Consider the following 23,552-nt stretch of genomic DNA (forward strand, 5'->3'; position numbering starts at 1 on the left):
GCACAACTGAAAAGGTATGATTCTGGTTTTACAACAATCAGTAGATGTTTTTATGAGCAGTCTTAAGTATGCCTTGGGTTAGTGTTTGTTTTATATAAAATAGTTCTTTAGCAATAAACAGTTGACAAAATTATCATGGTTAAACCAAGTAGTTTGACAATATATGTAGTGTGGTTGACCAAACTGTTACTAATTCTTTTAATGAGGCTTGAGGAATATTCCCAACATGCTGACAGGTGAGGCTGGCATTGATTTAAGTATTCTTTCCCTCTTTGTCACTTGTTCTCAGTGACTTATGAAAGCCTTCCCAAAATTATAATGGCTGGATTTCAAGCTTTTCCTGCCTTGCTGTTTGTTCCCACACATTCAAGATCAGATTAGACAGGGCTCTGAGCAATCAAATCTAGTTGAAGGTGTTCCTGCTCGTTTTGGGGGGGGTGGGGGGGTGGGGTGGTCTGGGTGACTAGATGACCTTTGAAGGTCCCTTCCAACTCAAACCATTCTATGATTTTACATTTCAGTAAAATAGTCCTTACTGTGAAGGAGAATTAGGAGACATGTTGGGTTCATCTCCCCCAGTGTTAATGTTCTTGTGAGCCAGGTAAGCCTAAACGTGAATATAGCGCATGCCAAAATAAATCCCATACAGATGCTCATACCCCCAAAAATATTTGTGTTTCAAACTTGCAATCCCCTGTGTATCCCCCATCCCTTACATGAAGTACAGTGGTGAATGTGCAGCACATCTTCACAAGTTCACTGCCTGGAAAAAAAGGCACTGTATTAGCAGCATTGCAAGTGAAACTTACCCCACCCTGTACCGGACAGTACAGCTCTGGCTATATACTTAAAGCCTAGATTAGCACATGTATTTTCTGTACACATCTCATGTTCTGGGCTTTCTCTTAAGCAGATCAGTTCACATGGGCCTGTTCAAACGTTTGACTGGGGAGCTCACATTTGTATAGCATCTGTTTTGTCTCTGGCTTTGTCTGAAGTCCTGTCTCATCTAATCTGTTACCACTGCACCATCACAACAGAACATACTCGTAATGTATAAAAGCGAAACCACAGAATGGTTTGGGTTGGAAGGGACATTAAAGACCGTGTAGTTTCCACCACCCTGCCATGGGTTCCACTAAACCAAGTTGCTCAAAGCCCCATCCAACCTGGCCTTGAACACTGCCAGGGATCTTCATAAAAGACTGTTTATCTCGTAACCATAAATGCAAGTTGGATACATCTAAGTTCTATCTTCAAATATAGCTTTTTCCACAAATACTAAGAAAGCTTTACATCACTGGCATTGAGACAAGTAGTATCTCTTCCTTCCAGATGCTCAAAATTGCTTAGAAAATGCTTTCAGAACACTATTTGCTAGCAGTATGAACTTTCCAGTCCATATTGACTGGGTTTAATTAGATGCAAGTTTCTGTTATTTGGTGCTTAAAAACAATTTAGAAAGCACTTTAAAAGTAATCAGAATTCAGATCGTATTTTTCCTTTTTATTTGTATGAATGCTAAAGATTTCTACCTCCTAGGTTTAAAAACTAAACTGCTTCAGAATTCTAACAACATTAAGGATCAGAAATAAAGTAATTAATAGTAATGCTTTGATGTTGGTCAATTTTTAAGACAATTCTTAAAAAACCCACAACCTTTCTCTGTGTCAAGTCTATTTTTAAAAATGTACAAGCACTAGGACTGAGTATTTTAGACAGTTTTGGAAAAGAATAATGCAAAGGGAATCAGTGTACTGGACTTCTGCCTTCTGTTTTCTAAGCATTAGCTCAGTGCTGAGGGCTGTATTTCCTGAGACATGAGAAACTTTTTTCATATGAAGGGACAGGAGTCATTTGCTGCAAGAAGAAAAAAAATCAGCGATGTGAAAAGGCCAATAAAGAATAAGGAAAGCTTCGATGGAATAATTTTTACCCCATGATGATGCAACAATGCTATGCTTGTACCTAGGTTGTAAGTCAGCTCCAGCTCACACAGCAAACAGCTACCCTGTCAGAAACAGTGACGTGGTATCACAAAGAATGAGAAATAAAATGGAGGTAAGGGAGTCATCCTCTCCCTTCTTCTGCAGCTTATGGTTATTTAATTTATAGTTCTGCAAACTTGGCATGGGACTTGTATTTAGTCAGTGGCTGCCAAGTGCTATTTCCAAGAAAAACATTCTGTCTTCTTGTGGGTCAGTCAGACTTTCTTGGTATTTGCTTCTTACTTTTATATTCTTCTCACTATTGGCCCAGCCCAACTCTGGCGAAGTGGACATGCAATTTATTGTAATTTAATGTTTGATTTGAGATAAAATTCTTACCTTTAAAATTAGTCTAGGCAATTCCACCAGACTTGTTTCTTAATCACTGATTGCAATTATGTGAAATGCTTACAGAACACAAACACATATAAAAGTGGGCTGAAAGCAAATAGCAGTAGTTAGCTGTGATACCATAAGTAACAAGAGTGCTTGGGAGGCAACAGCATGGTTTTGTTTTCTATTCAGCAAGCTACCTTGCTGAAAAATATTTTCCAGCCTTACTACTTTGCTGTAGTGCACAACATATCCATTTCTATATACACATATAACTATATACTCCTTTATGATAAAGCATTGCATCCTGCTTCTCTTGCTGGATTGGAAGCAGCATGCTTGCACCATCATACACTACCATTCAACTGTCAGAAATAATTACAAACCCAGACTATTTGCGATGTATGTTAAATAATAAGCTGTATGATGTTATATTATATTTTTCTGTAAGCTATTCAGCAAGATTGCTGAGAATGAGTGAACATTATCACTATCCTAAGCATTTTTATTAACAAGTTCAGAAGAACAACAAAGGTCACACTGATTTCAGTAAAACAGAAACCAATTTCCTTCAAATAGAACAGCTGCCAGGAATATGAACTCATAGAAAATTCTGAATACTTCAAAGATCTTGAAATACTGAGTCCTCCATCCTCTAGGGATTAGTATGAGGCCATTTCTTCTATATTATAGTAATTTACTGCTGCACATTAAAAAACCCTCATCACCAGTAAATATGGCTTCTTGAACAACCTGGTAACTCCTTGTAATATTGCACATTGTAAATTTTCCCTAAAAAAACCCCCCAACTAACAAACCACACCAGGCTTCAGTTTTCACTGTTTGATTCTATATACAAGACTGAGCATCAGATTACAGAGCAATGCATCTAAGAAGAAGAGCTAGTAACAGACACACTTGAGCATGTCAGCGTTGTGCCCAGAACACGGTCATACATAAAAGTCGTACATAAAACCAGTTTCCCCAGCACTGCATAATGCAAGAGTTAATACAGAGAGTATCAGTTCCACCTGCCACAAACCTCCTCATACAACTGCGTAGGTATACAACATCTTTTGAGCCATTCTAGTATTTCCACTGCTCTGATAAATAAGCGACAAGTTAAAGGCAGTATCTCTTCTCAAGTCTGTCTGATCAGTTTCTATTCCCTGTAAAAATAATGATTAAAAAAAGTTATCTATATGCAAAAATAGTATAAAACTTGAAACATGAGTAACAATTACGGTGGAATCAAATCACATATTCATGGTTTATATAGGCTTTCAGCTGTATAGAAACAAAAAAAGTAGTATTCTTTGTGCCCTCCCTCTTTTAATCACTTTCCACATGTTGTTAAACACCAAAGAGTTTTATAATTACTTACTCAAACCATTAGCTGGAAATTAGATAGCCACCTCACGAAACAGAGAAGTACTATCTTAATTTGGTTTTGTCTGTAAAGTATTTGTTTCTACAATCAGGATGTGAATCCTGCGTGTACCTTTTACCCGGTCACAAGATTGCTGCTTTGAATTCCCAGCACTAACACCCATGTTTCTTACTTTACCAACCCTTACCATTTTTGAAATACACTTGTAATTTTTCTACCTACCCATGCCAAAGCTAGGCAAAAAACTTTCTCTCAGACCAGACTTGTAAATGTATGACACTTCAATTACGATGATCTAATACAGATCAATTAGAGTAAAACTATGGCTCACGTGCATTTAGGCATTCTTAATACTAGTTCATCTTGCTGCATGCTGTTTGATAGCATGGGTGAGAATATAGCACTTCCAGATATAATTTATTGCACGTAATATATATAAAGTTCAGATATTTATTCAGGTAAAGTTGTTTAGCAACCATTTTTGCTGCTACTTCAGCCTATTAGTAAATCCTTCAAAATTCATACACCTTTAAAATTAACACATGCTTGAACATGTCACCAAGTGACAACTGGATTTGGGCTTCCAATAACAAGGAATTACAATGCAAATTGAAGGAAACTCAACTACACCGATTTTATGTACCTATTTTAACGATGGTTGAGAAATTATTAACACTGACCTGACTTTATTCTCTGTGTGTAACTGACAAAGATACAGTACCTCTAAGGCGAGAGGAGGAAGTTCAAGTACTTTTTGGTAATAGTGGATTGCCAGGTGCAGTAATCCCAGCTGGTGAAGGCCACGACCAAGGTTGTAGAAAGACTCCTGACATGGTCCACGCAGGTCCAAGTACCGGTGAAGGAAGGAGAATCCCTGCACACATATTATGTACATTAGTGAATCTTCCCTTTCAAAAGATGGCAGCAAAATATGCTGGAGAACAGGTGTTTCAATGTGTCTGTTTAAACTTTTGGTCTATGCTTCTCCACAAAAACACATGCCAGTTGAAGGCAAAACATCACTCACATTTGATTGCTGAGACCATAAAAACTGTGCTCTGTCAGTCTCATTGCCATTGATAAAAATGGGCAGATATTTTAATAAATGGAACACACAATTATTTAATATAGTGACTTATGGCACTAGCTTGCTAAATGTATATGTATACAGTATGTATGTATATGTTTATGCAATATACACACAGAAAAGACTGGTTCAAGTTCGGAAGAAATGACTAAACTGACTACCTTTAAAGACATGCAGTCAAAGGACTACAGCAAGATCTTATTTTTCTTTAAAAAAAAAAATCTTTAAAAGATAATGTTCAACAACTTTTTTTTTCTTTAAAGGAGAAAAAAACACCCAACCCTTCATTCCCTTTCCTTCACTCTTTGCCTTGAATAGCAACAAGAAATGGTTTAATTTTACAGCTTTTCAGAATTCTACAAAATTCTAAACTCCATAAAGTACATATCAAAGTATTATTTCTGGGATGCAAGCATATTTTTTTCTTGATCTTGTGCTCCATATAAATGTTTATTCCAATACTAGTTATCAGGGAAATTATCAGTATAGCACTTTATAAAGCGGCCAAAAATAAACATCACTGAGTAACAGCATGAAAAATCCATATACCCTAAAGCAGTAGAGGCAGGAGTTCACATCCCTTCTTGAAGCCAGCAGATGTTTTACTGCCAAGTTTCCAGCAGAATTCGAAAGAAAACTCATACCCAGCAATTCCAGTTCTATGCTTTAACAAATTTAAAGCTGAAGCACTCTGTGTTATACTTTCTTATTTTGCTTTTAAAATTGAAATAGATGCTTATGTATTTAAACTATATGACTAGCAGAATCGCAGGTGTCCATAATTGTGTTGCCAACTGTAGTGTGAACACCCGCTCCCCCTATGTGGCAGGCTGTGGCTCAGGCAGGGCAGCAGGACCCCACAGGGACTAGAGGCCCATTCGGGTGCTGATGTCCCAGATGTAACACAGGGCAATGCATGAAGTGACAGTGACCAGGCACTGCTGGAACAAACCAGTCTCGTTTATACACTGACATGCTGTAAAGTGAGAGAAGTGATTTGTTTCTCATCTGTAGGATGTCACTGCCTACCAGCTTAGTGTGTTACGGACTCTTCATGACTCAAGGTTTGTACGATGCTATAAAGAGGAATGGCATTAGACCAGAGCTACCTCCCACACAGAACAAAGCAAAAGACAAAGATGCATACAGTATTATTTTACATTAAAATGCAGTGTTTCATTTGACACTGAAGGAGCTCTGAGAGAAACTCAGGAGGGACAGAAAGAAGAGGTGAATTCAGAAGGGAGAAATCGAGCACACAACTTTTTCATCGTCTCACGTGAATTTAATTTTGTTACCACTTTGGAATGTGATGACTCTGTTGTAAATAGAGAACATTCTTTCTAGCGACCATGTTGGTAAACAGAGAAGATACCTCCTTTAAAATGAGGAATAAGTTCAGACACAAGCATCTATCATAGTTTAGGTCACCAGTACGTCACTGTGGTCGAATTATTAATCAACAACAATAGAAGCAGGAGAGGATGTAAAAATACCAAGTATAGTAAGCAAGAAATGAGAAGAGAGAAAGCATGGAACAGTATCACCAGAGACCAACATAAATAGGACACTGTTCAAGTACATTATAAAAGGATAACACAGCAGCCCACATAAGAAAGGCAGGCTGATTACAGAAAGAAGTGGATAAAAACATTAAAATTAGGCCAAAGTTTGCAAGTTCAAAATGTCTTAAGTTGGACACTGACATAACTGGTCTTGTTTTTGAGTAACTGAGGACCTATAGCTTTTGTCAAAATCAGTAGAAGCTACAGTTTTTCGGCAATTTCAGAAGTGATGAGAGCTCAGGATCCTCACCATATTCTGCTGACTTTGAGCTCAGTGGCCACAGGAACTAAAAGGCATTTCAAGTTAATGAAAATACTTGATGGAGAGTAGAGGAAATTACTTTCAAGGTTCTGTTTGGAAATAATCAGTCTGTGGTTTGTAACTAGATCTCGCAGATGAAATAAAAATGTAAATAAGGAAGCTGAAAAATTGAGGATAGCCTGAACTGGAGTTCACAAGATCTTCACAAAGAGAGAGCTATAAGAGGCACCTAAAAGGGTAAAGAGAGAAGGAAGACAGGGAAGAAAACCCACCAAATTTGTAAAGTTTGCTTGAACATTTTTATGCAGGTTATGAGACATATCTACAAAGGGCATGTGGCCTAGATTCTACTGTACAGCACTTCTTCTGAGCAAGACAGGGCGAGAAGAAAAATCTGGAAGACAATCCAGACTACAGCCATCAAGACTGAAATTTGTAATATTTTCACAAACAGCTGGCAGCTGCTAAAATCTATATGAGTAATCATTGTATACACACAGCAGAACAAGCTACATTTAACTAAAAGGAGAGAAGATTCAGATGGGGATAACCATAGTTCAAAAGCATACTCATCTATGTTCATGTTTTGCCACTTCCCTCTCCTGAAAAGCCATATTAATTATGAAAAGTTATTTAAACTGGGTATGTTGTAGCCATAACAGTCTGCAAGATACAAAGCCAGGAAACACTATAGGTAAAAATAGTCACACTAACTCACCTGTACTAGAAGAGCATGCCTTTTCAACACATATTTCTGAGAAGCCATGTGGATGAAAGTCAAGCCAATACAAAGACTGTACAGAGGTTCATCTGGGTTTGAACGAAAAGCTTGCACATACTGTCCTAAAAGCAAATAATGGAATCGATATGTTTGTTGTCAAAAGCTTTTCTTAAGAATTTAAGGGCAAAAAAAGAAAATCTTCAAATTAGAATTGTGAACTAAGAATAGAAATAGTTTAATATGACTACATCAAAATACACAGGAAAAAACCTGAAAGAAAAATTCCTATTTTCAGCACTCCTTGGACTCTGAAGGAAGAATGCAGACTGTGACGTAAAAACACAGCAGAAAACAACCAGACACAGAAGGCAAACATGGTCCTTGCTGAGATTTATATCCTGGAGGCCACACATCTTAAGTGTGACATTTGGAGGGCTTGACTGAAAGCAGCACGTTTACTTCAAAGGTCTGCTTAAAACATCCAACCAATTTTATTTGCTGTTTAAAACGGTCTTTTTCTGTCCTTCTTATTCTTTATTAACATTAGTCTTAAATTATCTTTGCAAGTTAGTTATTTCTGCAATGTGTGCTAAACTTGAAGAGTGCCAGCTTAATTTTTATTAGCAAAACTCTTTAGTGATGCTTTGATTTGTGTACAAAATAATAAAAGCATCAGACTAACACTGTGAAGCTATCTGTAATTTTCTGATGTACCAAAAAAATGACTTTAATAGATCTTTCTCAGAAAAAAAATCACTTGTAATATTTGTTAATATTAGAACATTAATGATATTACCAAGAGCATGCTTGAAACTGCCAGATACAAACGCATTATGCCCATTTAGGACACACAATGCGTGATTATCAGGGTTTTTCAGCATTAAGCGGAGACAAAAGCGATGGTGACGAACATCCTGAGACTGCATAGTCACTTGATTGAAGATGTTCCATAACTGAGGTTTATTGACATTTTCCATTACCATAATTCTGTAGAATGAAAAGTATACGAAAAATTAGGAGATACTATATAGTAAATACTGTGTCTGCAATAAACTCAACAGTTTAAGGAAGATAACAGGGAAGAGACACTCAAAGAGCAGGTCAGTGACTGAGGCAAAGTTGAGAGTGAAAGACAGAACGTGTCGTTCTGACCAAATCAACCAACCTACTGCATTGTGCATTTTTTTGAATCAGAGGCCATCAGAAAGCTCCTTTAGTTTCAATAGCCTTATCTGTTTTAGCAAAAGCTGGAAAGCATCAGCCTGCCTTCTTTAACAGTATTTTCAGCAGTATGACTCCAGCCTCAGTGGAAGCCGTTACAGAAGAGATTGCTCTACCTTCTCACTACTCACCTGATATAGTTGTACGCTTTTCTGAAGTTCTTGTCCAGAATTGCAGCAGAGAGCCCAAAGTATTCCAGCTCCTTGCGCTTTTGTCTATCGTCATAAAACGAATAATATTCCAGTGAGGAATCCACTAGTAGCTCTGCCTCCTTGTACCGGGAGAGGTCACACAAGGAATATATAGCCTTTAGGAGGAGGTTCCACCAGTCATCTTTTGTCAGAACACTCGTGAGAACAGCAAAAATTGCTAAAAATATTGAAGTCAGTAAATTGAAAAAATTAAGAAAGCTAAACTCTTAAAAAAGGTGCATACATCAAACATATTTTCAAAAATATTCTCAGCATTAACAAGTAAAATAAAGATATTTCCTCTTTTCAGTTGAAGTTAGGTTTGTAAAACACCAGCAAAAAAAGTCAAAACTTGGGAACAAATGTCAAGAAATACACATGGTTCCAGTTGTAAACATACTATGTGAATGCGTTAAAGTTACTCTTCCTAATCTACCAAATGGTGCTTGAGAATGTGTAATCTGGCTCAGCTGAGTCTGGACCAGGTAAAAATTCACACCACTTTTAAAGCATGCATTTCTATTGTGTTCTAGATTTGTGTGCATTATATTTGCACTGAGGAGAATGTTGGACCACATGATCTCTAGGGGTCCTTCCCAATCTGAATTATTCTATAACCTTACTAGCTTTCTCTGAATGGGAATTGTTCCCTTAAGTTATATTATCTTCATTTTTGCTGCTTTCTTTGCCCTAGAAATGAAGCAATGTTAACATGAACTGCATAGGTTTAGCATGCAAAATAGTAACGTTTATTTCATTTTTCACAACTAAGTTCATCTCGTTGCTTTGTTTTTAATAAACATTTGTTACCTTTCGCATCGCAATTTGCTGTCTCTTGGTCGTCATTGTCAGAAATTTTATCCCTTGACACCTTAATAAGATAGAGGTGTCTCTCTCCAGATTTGGAACTAGATATCAAACACACCTGAGCTCTGCTCATTGCTACCTAGAAACAAATTTAAGGGCAGCATTTCAGGTTACGCTAATACATCCTATGACAAAGGCAACTTCATGGCCAATCCATCTTGCTCACATTGCATGTCAAAACAGACTGCAACTTAGAAACTCCAACAGAGCAAGATCATGAGAGAAAACATTCCCAGCAGGAGTACTATCTCTACATTATCTCGTACTCCACTACAAACTGGGCTATGCAAAAGAAATATACAAACTCTTTAAATGGCTTAAAAGGCTTCTCCTGGGATTGGAACATCCCTGTATATATTGAAATCAAAAACTCTTTTCATAGAGGCATGACAAGAACAATGCCTTTCTGTACCAGTTTCAGAAATATGTGGATAGTCAGCTATTCAACCAGTGTAATACAATAGTAATGGCTCTGACCAGATGGATAAAATTGAGGTCTAAATATTCCCTTCCTTCACTCCCTATTTAAAAATCAAACGAAAAAACAACTTACACAAAACCATTACCACTGAATTTACCGGCCAAACAGATTCTTCTGTGGTCAATTTATCATATGAAAATATTTTTTAAAAATTTAAGAAATTCAAAAGAAAACTGTTGAAATAGAAGTCATTATCAACACTTCAGGAAAGCACTATGCTGACTGCTAAAAAGGTGAGAAGCAGCTTTAGTATTCAGTGTGTTCTATGTACACGGAGAAACAGTGCATTGAAGTCACTGTATTAAGAATTATACACTCAAGGGGTCCTCTGAACACTACAGGCTTGGAACTTCAGTATTATAGGCTCCCTGAAAGATCATTACCTAGCAAAATTATGAAAGCAGTTGCACATAAAAACCATTAACGTACCTCATGCGTTAGTTTGTCGCTTCTTAACCCAACTCATAGCTGTCCAATTTCTTAAAGTGTAGCTGGAAAGATTGGCTTACCTTCAACAGCATTGCCAGCATTGTCAGTAAAGTGTCTATGTAACCGTACATTTTGCCTTGGGAATACAACAGTGTCGAACGATGGAGGAGTAGCTTTAATTCCTAGATAATATTGAACATGATTATTCAACCTCTTGTAGAGAGACTGATTTTCTAAAACAAAACAATTTTGACTCAATACAGTACTAATAGGCTTGTAAAAGCTTCTAGAAAGCTCTAAGAATCTTAGCAGCAGAATTAAAGATCTCCCTAAATTGCCCTGCAATATTTACTGTTTCAAATTCTCCAATTTCAGAGAAATTCAGCACAACTCTTACCTATACTGAAGGTGCTGCTGGAAAGGGGATACAGAACCTTCTCTACGCCATCAGTCACAATCAATAGAGGCCAAACCATGTAGCTCGTAAGTAGCAACTGCTGATCAACTTGATGCAGTGACTGGCATCAAGACTGGTTCTCAGTGGCCAAGAGCTTGTACATCACACAGAAGTAATCAGGTGGGGAAATACTGATAAAATGGTCAGGGAGAAAGAGCCATGAGGACTCATCCCTGATACTCTGTAACGAATCACTCGCTGTGCTCTGAAGGCTCACCATGCTGTACATAAGCAAGTCTCAATCCCTGGTCCTATATACTTGACATCTTTGACTGCTATCACAGCTGAGTACAATCCATCCTACACTGGAGGCAGCGAACACTTTACTCACCTGCTGGGCAGCATTAGCATCCTGAGCTAGTGTATCCGGATCATACATTGGTTCCAGAGCCTCCAGAGCTTTTTCAGGTCGGCCCAGCTGCTGCTGAAGTGTTGAAAGTGAGATTCTTGCATCCAGATGCAATGGAGCAAGATCAACAACTTTGGCATAGCTCTCTGCGGCACGCTCCATGTGTCCCAAAGCCTTCAAGCACTCTAGAAACAACATAACACAATACACTTACATGGCAGAAGAAGAAGATTTGCAAAACAGTTAACATACTTTTCAGATACTTTTCAGTTAAAAGCATCCAAAACATGTATTATTAAGGTGAAAATATTCAGATATATGTACAGATACATCCACAGTTCCACTTAAAGCATCATAAATTGACACAGGATGGAATGCAGAATAGATGCTTTTTCACTTACATGAAAATAAAGTATTTTTAGCTGAAGTAAATTTCAATCTATATGAAGAACAAGAAAACACTCCATGACAGGGTTGTCATAATAAACTCCAATTATAGTTTTGCAAGTACCAATTATCATTCAACATATGAATCTAAAATTCCTGTGATCCTAGATAAAGGTGCCTGGAAATGCTCAGCATTGTATTATCATCTCTCAGTACCACGTGTTCAGGAGTCCTGCTTCTTCTCACCCGCATGCCGAAGCCAGACAACAGCCAAGTTGTATCGTTCTGAACAGACAAGAGAACTCAAGAGAGGCAGTGCTGAGTTGTATTCTCCAACATCCAGAAATGCCTCTGCGACGTCCAGATACAAGTCACCCATTTCTTCTGGATTTTGTTCCACCAGAGTTGTCAAAAGAGGCTTTAAAAAACCCACACAAAAAGCTAAAAGCACATAGCCAATGAGAACATTTCTTTAAGGTATTGTTATTGGAAGCTCACATTTTTAGGTGAAGATTTTTATTCTATTTGCATTCAACTACACTTCCGTTATTGAAATGTTAGTTTAAAAGTGAAAAATAAAGATCTGAATTTCAGAATTCCTGAAAAAGCCACACTGTACTATTCTAGACATTTCACATCCATACATTTCACATCCAGTGGGTGAAAGCACCCATCAGTGCGAAGTGCTCTTTAAGAAAGATTTCGTAGGGCTTCAAAACAAAACAAAGCAGTGTTCCTTAGTGTTCAACAACTTTGCAATGCGATCCCAGGCCTGTCATAGCACACAGGCTGTGATTTACCCTGCTTTAGTAATACTTCCACATGAGGCATCATTTGTAAGTTCAGAAACAGTATTTCTGCTATTGCAAGTCTGCTAGGTTTCTCTCTTGGAGTGTGAGGGAAGTAAAAAGCATCTCCATGGCTCTCTCAACTATCTCAGTCATAGGAAGACAGGAATAATTACTTGCTTTGGTAATTTATTAGAACGTCCCCCAACTTCTGAGCTGGTTTCTACTTACATTGAGCGGCTCTAGGATGTTCAGGTGAACCAAACACACCATCAGCTTGACCGTGATGTCTATGGGAACACCCTCAGGTATGCAGCAGCTGACCTTCTCCACAGCTGTGAGAAGACCAAGAATTTATTTCTGAACCCATAGGCTTTAACAAGCACTTCACAAGCTCCACATCCCCTCCAAGCCCCATGTTCAGCTCCACTGAAGAAAATATATTCTCATTGACTCTAGCTAATGCTGGTGTAGGCCTGGCCTCTCCCCTTCTTTTATATCTTTCCTGATAGTTGGAACAACTTCTTCCCACCGTCTCTGATCCTAATAATTTCATGTGAAGTATCAAGGGCTGTCAGTCTGCACTGATTTCAACAGCAGGATCCCATGGGATGTGCTTAGAGCCTTCACCTTCTTAAGATGTGTTTGCTTCAGAAAGCTTTCCTTTAGCAATTTATGCACCTGTACCCTGTTCTTGCCTTTTGAAAGAAATACCCTGTAATAAGGTATTTGTTGTTATTAAGCTAAGTCCTGTGTACCAGGGATCTAGCTGTATACATTGTCAGACACAGTTAACTACAGAACTTTACACAACATGCAGACAGAATGCAATCTGATGAGAATGCAAACACAAGACAAAGCAGCTACCCATGACAATACTTGCAAACTAAAGGTCCCACAGTAAAACTCCACTATCATATTTCGTCACATGCAGTCATGACAATTTCTTAACTACCCTGTTTAAGTTCTCATTCACTTTAATTCTTACATCAGGCATTCAAAGGGTGATTGCTATAACCTGAGAAAACTGTGATTTCCAACATAAGGCTTCCTTATTACATTCTACATCCACATCCAACTACTGCAAATCACAACATGCAGATTAGTTCATCATTCTCTGAACACCTTAATAGCCAGCATCAGAGTAAATATTCACCTACTGATAAATTCTTACAAAATTAAAAAATTTATTTTCAAAGTAGGTAAGCCCTGGGAGAATGCTTTTGGCTTTGGTGGTTGGCTGGCTTAGAATGAAGTTTTGAGTACGGAAGACTGTATACAAGAAATGATTTCTGGATGAAGCCTTATTTCTCTGCTGTTAGAAACCTTTCCCTATTTTTATATGATTGCGACCTGTTTCCTGAGCATATGATCAGTTCATAGACTTGCACAAAATTTAAAAATTAAATTACTTACGTGCAGCACTGGATTCAGCAACTGGATTACTTTGGTCATCAGTCACTGCCTCCTGGCTTTCCTGAGTTTCCACCGCTGCCCCTGTATCTTTTTAAAAATATGAGCAGAGTACTCTAGTAACACCAGCTAAGACAAAAGTTACTTGCTTTTGAATCCATGATCAATTGGTAGCTTACTCTGACAAGTGGACTTTTTTTTTTTTGAAGGACAGCAGAGCAAGAAGCAGTTAAAAACGTATAAAGCAACAGATGGTGGGGAACCAAGCTCTTAAGTAGTTTAGGTCTTAAGAAACTGCACACCCCGGGTAACTTGGCAACACCGTGTTATAATTCCTAGACTCGTTTTGCTAGTTTTGCTTCTTATAAATTATCTATTAAAAGCCTCTACCAGGCCAGTTCTTCACTGATCAACTTATTTTTACCTGGTCCATTAAAGCAAAAAGCCAACAGAAATATCTTATACCTACATTGGGTTTGAACCGGATTGCTGAAACAACCAACCAGTTTAATCAGAGAACAGACTGTCTGCTTATGGAGTTGGCATGCTGTGACCATTCTACAGCCCAAACAAACATCTTCAGACTTAAGCAATGACTTTCACAAAGCAGGTTTCTCAAAGGCAACCTACTTTATTCAATTACAAGCTAATATCCCTAGATCTGTATACACCAAAACATTTAAATGTTTAATAACAGAAGTAGAGTTTATGAAGACTATTAGTCTCAGGACAAAGGTTGAGATACTTGAGTATAGATGCTGCTAAGCTTATCTAATTTTTTTTCAGAAGCTATTTAACTGGCAGAAATAACTGGTCTCTCAGAGGAATGTTCAGAACTTTAAAAGGGCTCCAGTTGCCTGGAGAGCAGTCCTTGTCCTTAATGAGTCAGCAGGGCTAATTGGACATCAGAGTAACTCCTTATAGAAAGCTGAGGTCAGGCCATGTAACTCATTAAAAACACAGAGAATTTTCCAAAGAAAAAAGCCTGTCAACATGCATGAAAATATGCCCATGAGCTGAAAAGGTAACAGAAAGAAAGATGTCATATTAGATGAACAGCAGGGTCACATTTACCACTTGTTAGCTACTTACCTTTTTTATCCTCGGTTGGACTTTTTTCTGATACTTTCTTTTCAAGTACAATTCCTGCAAAATCTGTAATAACCTAAAACAGACAAGTAACTCAGGTTGTTTCAAAAATTTAGAGAATATATGGAGTAACGAGCTTGCACGGTAGTTGTTTTAGACATCACAAAAGTTATCAGAACAAAAGCTGCATTCATTTCACATGGGGTTAGTTGACTAATATTGAGTTTGATCAATTTATGTCTTTGTCACTATTTCTGGATGATCTAAGATAATCCAATCAGCATGTCTTTAGAAAATACAACAGTTACTATCACATCTAGGAAAGGTTTTAACCTTTATAGCTTCTTTTAATGCCTTTTGGAAGACTGAAAAAGAAAGCAAACTACTAGGTAAACAGCTAAGCTCTCCACAGATCTTTCCAAAGTGCTCCAAGAATTTCTCAGAATTGCAAGGAAACCATATGGTTTGTCTCAGTTAAAATAAATAATTAAATAAAATTCACAGCTACATACAGACATTTTACAACAGCCCTGGTCATACACACCATGCCTAGTGTGAAACTACTGTAATTCAATAGAACAACTAATTAAAAAAATTAGCAACCAAAGACAGACAATTCAAGACATTCACTGGCCAATGGGGAGCTGTGAGGGGGGAACTGCACAAGTGTAAAGGACCATTGGTCTAAGACCCAGTGCAGTTTGGTATTTTATTAATGAAATGAGTGATAAACACGGAGTACATGGCCCTTGGAGGAGCATACCAGATGACTGTATCAAGATAGTTATTTTTTAAAGGCTCAGTTTACCAGCTACCCAGGAACAAGAAAGACCATCACAGGAATAGACCCAAGGAGAACCATCAAGAAGAAACAGGGGAACAGTTCTATGCCCGAGTACTGTATTAATAAATACGGAGCTAAATACTGTGTACATAAAATTGACTGATTTTTTAAATGGGAAGAAGTACAGAGAAGGGTCAGAGGAAACGTTTACAGGCTCATGACGCTTTGCACTGACAGACAGTGAGCTATATTTAAAAAAAAAAAAAAAAAGGAGGTAATTTAATAACAGCAAATAAGAATGTTCACAAGGAGAAAGTCACAACTAATAGAGTCTCTTCAATCTATCTCAGAAAGTATAACAATGGCCAGATACTAAAGTCTTCCCTCTCAAAACCAGACCAAATAAACTTGGAAACATGCCTCAAAAGTGAGGCTTAAGAACAGCTAGAACAAAGTGGGAATGTATAAGTGATCTTCTCCAGTTCCTGATGCCTTAGAATCAAGATATATTGTCTTTCTGGAATGTATGCTTGATGCTTAATGCATAAATGATAAAGCATCAAGGTCTGCATTTGAACCATTAGACCATTCAGTGGCACCCTTTTAACCTTCAACTCAGAGAATGCCCTCTGCTGGCAATACTCACAAAACCTGCTCATAGGTCTCTATTAAGATTATGGCATGTAGAGAAGGAGGATCGCAAAATTTTAAACCCAGAACAGCATACAAATCTAACTTATTAAATCAAGCCATTAACTACAATGCTAATTACTACAGAAGTAACAGCAAGCAATCTGTAACTGATCAGTTCTACCACTATAGAAACATGACCATATTTAAGCACTACAGGAATACCAACTGTCCATCCTGACTGGCAAAAAGGTGCTGAACATGATACAGAAATGAATTTAATTCTCCATACCGCCAGTGCTTTGTCATACTGTTTGGAAGAAATATATAGTTCAGCTGCAATGTTAACATCTTCCATAGAGACAAGGCTCTGGTGTTTAGCAAAGGCTTCTTCTATTATCTCAATAGCAGAGGTCACATCATTGGCTTCATAGTAACTCCTATAAAACACAGATATGAGATACTAAGTATTTGAGATAAATACTTTGAACACTAGCAAAAGGATTTTCTATTTCTTTTATTTTTGCCTATTAGCAAATATTTTCATTAGCAAGAGTTTAAGTTACAAAAGACAGTGAGAAAGGGGGTGTTTTTTCTTTCCTTACAAGTGTTGATAGTTATGCATTTTAAATAATTACAATTTTTTTCATCCCCATCATGTTAGGACATTACTGGAGTTTTTCATCACAATATCCTGTAACTTGAGGCAGGTATCAGTAATGTATCACATTGACCTCATTTCAGAAAAACCTTCAATAATAATACTGTTACAATTCATGTTCTTGGGGTTTTTTTGGTGCATTTTACAACCACGAAGATCAAAAGACTTACACTGTTTTGAAACAGGCCAATAACAGCTTTCTACAAGTTATGTATGAGAAAGCTGAGATATATAGTAGTTAAACAACTTCATAAAAATTATGGTAAGAGAGCTACACACTTTAATTACAAGCCTTCTCTGTCTTAGGCAAGCTTCTATGATTTGGTCTGCTCTCATTAGCAGAAAAGGGGACGAGTCAGATTTCTACTTGCTCCAGAAATTAATCAAAAATTACATATAAACTATATGTTGTTGCAGATGGTATGTATTTCAGATTGAACACTGTTTCATTCAGATTTTCTGGCAATAAGTTTCCAGGTTTCTAGTGATATTATATAGATTTAAAATGTACTGCATTTGTATATAATTGCCTACTCTTGGCATTTTCTCAGTAATCAGTATTTGCACTTTACTGTCTCACAGCTAAGATGGTGACTGATCCTACGTGGAGTAACTCCCGCATGTCAGGCTTTGGAAACATCATAACAGTTGGGGAATGAATGCCTGTGTGGGGGTCACACCCAGCCAAAACACCAGCATTCCTTGATTTAATCTACATACCCAGCTTGAACCAGCTGCAGAGCTTAAAAATACCAGCTTTTGAGAAACCCTGGAAAACAAAATCACAGTATTTTAAAATCCAACTTACTTTGCCATGTCTCTAGCCAACTGCATAAAGCGCTCTCCATCAGAGGGAGACAGGAGATTCAAAATACGTCTGTAGCCATCCATTGCCATCTTGTGTTCCCCCAGCTGTTCATACAGGCTTGATCTCTCCCACAGATAACGCACATTGGTTGGGTCATATTTCAGAGCTACAAGAAAAAGCGTATTAGTAACCTAGTTTAGGAAAAGGCAACAATGGATTTCACATTCATTTCCCCGACTAGGTGAATGTTAACGGACACGCACAAGGTTTTTGTAAGAGAGGGATAGCCTATATTAAAGATTCATTCATCTTTTACCAACGTGCAGACAAAGGTACCAGAATCTGAGCAAACTGCAGCAAACCAAATCAGAAATCATAAGAAAACAAAATTATTGCCATTCGCATCTAACATTTCTTTTAAACTACTACAATGGTTGCTACGGTACCTTTTGTGTAGCAAAAAACAGCCTGTTTAATGTTGTCCTGTTCCAGTGACATTTCTGCTAGTCTAACCCATTCCTCAGTATCACTAGGATTTAAGTGAGCTGCAATCAGTTCAAACTGTAATGACTTTTCCATGTCACCCTGGTCTTCATAGATCATGGCAAGAGTGGAAAACGGCTCATGAGCAAGAGGAGCTGTGAAAATACAAAAAGAATGATTAAGAACTACTGTTTTAAAACAAGTAACTTGCCTTCCTGCAAGCAACAGATAATGTATGAAACAGCAACATTGCTCTGTTTAAATTCAGAAAAAACTTGCAGACAAGCTTCCAATTCCTTTTTAAAAATTATTAAACAGCCTGACTGAATCTAACAACAACCACTTATAACATTTTTGTACATTGTAAGTCAGGCTGATATTTATACCTTGGTTCTACAAAGACAGTAAAAGCAAACTGTGTAAAACTAAACAAAGGCTAGGGTGTTAGTTTCTTTTCATAAGCAAAACAATAAAGGAAATGCACTACATATTCTTAATTCCACACCAGTTATACAGTTACTTTCCTTGTACTGAGTCTTTTCATCATCAGTGAAGGCACACTGAAATTTCCTGATGCACATGGCACCCAACTTCAAAGCCAAAAAGTTTTACCATTCTAACATACCCTGTCGAATGATTTCCATGCACATTAGAATAGCCTCCTCACGTTCTCCTCGAGCAAATCTGATATTGGCCTCTCCCATCAGACCCCTCAAGGCACGAGGAAGTTTGCTGCGAGGTCTTTTCTCCTAAATGGAAATGGGATATTATTTCTACTGAAGATTCAGTTGTGCCCAAATTCAGGAGACACCAGTCACACTTCTGCTTAACGCAACCTAATAACAAGTTATTTAAGTAGCAGCGATATTAAAATGACTGACCAAAGTATTTGCTAATTTTGATAACTGACAGAGTAACTCTGATAGCCAATACAAACACAATCCAGACACTGGAAAAGCTCACTTCGTTATTTTTGAAAGTTTTCAAACAGTAATCTATGGTAATTTAAAAAAAAAAAAAAACAAAACACAAAACAGGCAACACTAACATAAGCAGAAGTATCCTACACAGAATTATTTTCAGAGAAGTTTCTCAGCAAGTAGCTAAGAATCACACAAATTGGCATTTATGCACAATGCTTCAGGAGATACAGGGAAGATATACGAAAGTTTAAATACTTGCTTTCATCATTTTCTTGGTCTCTCGATTAAGTACCATCTCCAACACAAAAACATCTCCAGCTGTGGGTTGCTCAGTAGTTTCTTCTTCCTCTTCTTCTTCTTCTTCTTCCTCTTCATCCTCCTCCTCCTCCTCCTCTTCATTTTCCCCAAGCATGGATGCAAAGACCCGATGAACAGATTTACTGATGCCTTCTGAAGTTTCTCCTGGTTGAGAAAGAAGCAGAAAAGGTTTATGATATAATCAAGAGTACACGCTGTTTATCCAGACAAGTGCAGAGAAAACTGAATTCTTCATAATTAGTAGCCCTCTTGAAACAGCTATTCTACAAGAAAAAGGCCTGCAGAAATGCAGAAAAACTATTAACAACCTCTTTGGTTTTAAAACTGCATTACTCATCACCAATGCTTAGTATACCTCAGCCTCTAACATTTTTTGGATATTTGAAATGAAAGCATGGAGGAACGCACAGAACAAAGCAACAGTTTATTCAACATTTTTCTCAATCCATACCAGAGAAGCATATTAAGCAATTTTCAAGCACTGAACTGGTTGGATGGAATAAATCTTTTCAGCTGAAGAGGCTAAGTGAGCAATTATACTAAACAATAATGCAGCAAACAATTTTTAGAAGTAATTTAAATCAAGATCTTGTAACCATTCTATTCATGACAATAAGTACCTTTTAACATGTGTAAATGCAATATTCACATTTCTCCAGAAAAAGAAATAACAAAATTCTTTAAAATAAATGATGCTATATATCGAAAATAAATATGCTTAAAGCATATAATTCTAAAAGTTTTCACGTTTTTTTAATTACAACTTTTCATTACTAAGTTAACCTAGGGTTATAACTGCCTACAAGTCTGTATCTATGCAAAAATTCAAAATATGTAGTGTACAAAGGTTACAGATTTGACAACTGAATATTTGATAAAAGAATAACCACAGTATCAAGTTAGGACTGGAAAATAAATCTGTCCTGCATTGCCCATATACAAGAGGGAACTGGGTACTACACCTCAGTTTATGGTTGCTTTTTTGTTTTTTTTTTTTTTTTCTGACTTGGATATTAAGCACCTAAAAATCAAGACTCTTCTTCTCCCCCATCTAAAAAATAAAATTATTAATTTAATTTCCCTTTTATTTCAGTCTTGGCTGCAAGAATCATCTGAAGATTGTAGCAGATTAGCTCTAAAGATTTGTGTATAAAAAGCAATTTTAACAATGACCACTTCTAACATTTTTCTTCTGAATAGCCTGATTCTAATAGCAACTCTTCAAATACTGATAAATATTATCGTGATTCCTTGATTCTGACTGCTCTTAAGGCTTCTGTGTACTCTGGAGTAAGAGCAGAAGTAACATTCTCACACAAATCTATCAGGATATGTTTTTTCTTAGATCAAGATGATGTGCATGAAAAACCATGTAACAGACTGGATGGAATACAGAGCAGAAAAGAACAGCTTGGAAGTATTTCAAAGACATCAGCAAGAAGAAGGGGTCAATAAATAACCACAGAAAGAAGGCATCAATAAGGAACCACAGATATCTGGCTCCAGCCACACTTCCAGTGTTCATTTTCTGTCTTTCTAGGATGAGGTCTGGATGTACTTTCAAAATCAAGGCACTTACTGACTGGGGCACCACATCGATTCCACACACATGAGAGAATTTAAGGCCTATTTTTGAAATTTAAGGAAAGAAAAAAAAAAACAAACCACAATTATGAGAATTTGCAGTGAAAGTAGCAATAGGAGTCTAAGAACCAACAGAAAGGGATCAAAAATCGCACTTCACCATCTCACAGCATTGGTGATCCCACAAGAATATGCCCTGACTGGTACATGGAGGACAGCTTCTGAAGAGAAGGTGTCTGAAACAGACTGCAGCACTCTAAATCCCAAACTCAAATCCAGAACCTGAGGCACAGGATCAACAAGTACCGGTACAAACTAAAGAGAGAAGTGCTGCTCCTACCACTTCCTGCACATCCTTTCACTATGTAGGAACACCAAGGAAGTTCAACTTATTTTGCTAAGGCACCTAAGGAAACACTAGCATCCCAGTAACTGCACAAAGCAAGCCAGCCAGGGAATCTGTGGCTAGGAATATCCAGCAGAAAATAAGGAGAGAAATAAATGTAGGCACTCTAAACAGACCAAAGGATAACTAAGCATGAGAAAAAACACAAAGAAAGAGAAGAAACCTCCTCTTTTTAGCTCTTATATTTCCCTTTGGATGACAACGGAAGAAAGCAACACTCACACAGTAGAATCAAATATCCTGAAACATTCAAGTCTCAGCAAAAGACAAACAAAGAGATGAAGAGCAAAAAAGCCAAACCAAAACAGAAATAAGACTTCTTGACGTAAGTTAAAAACTTTGAATTATTTGTAACTTTAGAAAGAGTAAATAATTAAGACCATGTGGTTAAGAAGCCAGGAGGGAAAAATGGAGGGTTTTCCAGAAAATGATGTCAAATTGGCCAGATCCAGCCCCTTAAAAACACTGAACAAAGTTAAAACCCTGGCTACAACTTGGAACATTCTACAAAGATATACATTCTAACAATGTGCTTCAATACCCACAGGTTCAAAAGAATCAGTCACATATTTATAAAAAGTCAGCTATCAGAGAGCAAATGCTGTCAGTGACCTCTTAAATACATTTGTCACCGAAATTATGACATTAACATTTACCATCAGTTTCATCCTGACTTTGGGATTTGCCAGATGCTTTTCTGGATGAAGACGGAGCCTCTATATCCTCAGCATTTTCCTCAGCAGACGCATTTTCGCCATCCTACGCACACCAACAATATTAGTTATCAGCTTTACAACATGACTCATTCCTATTTTCCCTAATATTGACAATTATAATTTAGACCACTGGTTTCCAGCTTTTGCACTGCTAGTGAAACAGGTAGAATAAACGCTATATCAAACGAACAAACCCCAGCATTTCTTGCTTTCAAGACATTTATATTCTTATCAATGTGAGGTGACTCAGATGGTGACTGTTCACATTACTGTTGACTGAAGAGACTAGTCTGTTCCTTATTTGGCATTACAGTAAGGCAAGATGACACGGTTGACTATTAAAAAAAGTTACAAATGTGTGACAAATCCTTTTAGAAGCCTACTTTTTTGAACACCAAATGAAATAGCAAAATAACACTTGTTAATCTGGTAAGAAGGTTGCCCTAGGATATCACTTGTCCTTCCATGACAGATGAGTTCTACTAAATTTGCTCTCTAAAGACCAGGAAATACAGAAGCTCAATTGCATTTTGACATAAAGATGACAAAGTTAAAGTTAAGTAAGACGCTCCAGTCAAGCAATCTCTCATAAAACTGATCTCAGACAGAAGATGGTGAGGGAGCAGTAGCAGTATACACTGGGTGATTGTATATCAAAACCTGCTTCTACTCATTGCTCCATCTTAAAATGAATTACGGTGCCTGAAGGCAACTGCCACTAGCTTTTGCCAAGTCCAGGGAAACAAGACACACCGCCGTGAACCAAAATGCTGCATTCTGCACTTCTGAAAGGTCTACGCTGCCCTGAACACCTTGCTCTACCAGCACCTAATGACCCTTACAAATTGCAGTTAGTTTCTTACCCTTTTCGCACAGACACAGTCAGCAGCTGGGCACAGCAGCACTTAACATAAGCCCCCCCCGACAAGAGGAGGCCTCGCTGCTCCCGCAGTGGGCCGCGCCCGGGCAGGTGCCGTCACAGAGGGACCGGCCGGGCCGGGGGTCTGTCGGGCCGGGCAGACTCACCTTCTCGCGGCTCTTGCGCTCCTCTCGCCGCCGCTCGAACTCCTCGAAGGAGATCTTCCCCTCCAGGTAATCGATCAGCTCCGGGCTGAAGCCCGACATCGCGCCGGCGCCACCCAGGAGCGGGAGCAGCCGCCGCCGCCGGGGAACCTTGTTCAGGACGGGACGCGGGTCCCTCCCGTTATGTCGCCCGCCCCG

General features: G+C 38.0%; 1 protein-coding gene across 3 annotated transcripts; it reads right to left on the bottom strand.

Moving 5' to 3' along the window:
• Positions 1–2,504: 2,504 nt before the first annotated feature.
• GTF3C3 (general transcription factor IIIC subunit 3) lies at positions 2,505–23,515 on the bottom strand. Of its 3 annotated transcripts, none has more exons than XM_074910484.1 (19): positions 23,358–23,515; positions 22,272–22,374; positions 19,567–19,769; positions 19,010–19,133; positions 18,348–18,539; positions 17,902–18,067; positions 16,725–16,872; positions 15,022–15,094; positions 13,933–14,013; positions 12,748–12,851; positions 11,975–12,146; positions 11,324–11,526; positions 10,616–10,717; positions 9,569–9,704; positions 8,699–8,936; positions 8,143–8,333; positions 7,344–7,468; positions 4,433–4,585; positions 2,505–3,490 (listed from the first exon to the last, which is right to left on the bottom strand). In XM_074910484.1, exons 1-19 carry the CDS (start codon positions 23,454–23,456, stop codon positions 3,368–3,370), a joined length of 2,736 nt encoding a protein of 911 aa, XP_074766585.1. In that variant the 5' UTR covers positions 23,457–23,515; the 3' UTR covers positions 2,505–3,367. The 3 variants fall into 3 exon arrangements, with proteins under 3 accessions (XP_074766585.1, XP_074766584.1, XP_074766586.1); XM_074910483.1 differs by having other exon boundaries at positions 13,933–14,019; XM_074910485.1 differs by lacking the exon at positions 13,933–14,013 and having other exon boundaries at positions 22,272–22,376; positions 23,348–23,515.
• Positions 23,516–23,552: the final 37 nt, after the last annotated feature.

This window comes from Athene noctua, chromosome 7 (assembly GCF_965140245.1).
Source record: "Athene noctua chromosome 7, bAthNoc1.hap1.1, whole genome shotgun sequence".
Taxonomy (NCBI): Eukaryota; Metazoa; Chordata; class Aves; order Strigiformes; family Strigidae; genus Athene; species Athene noctua.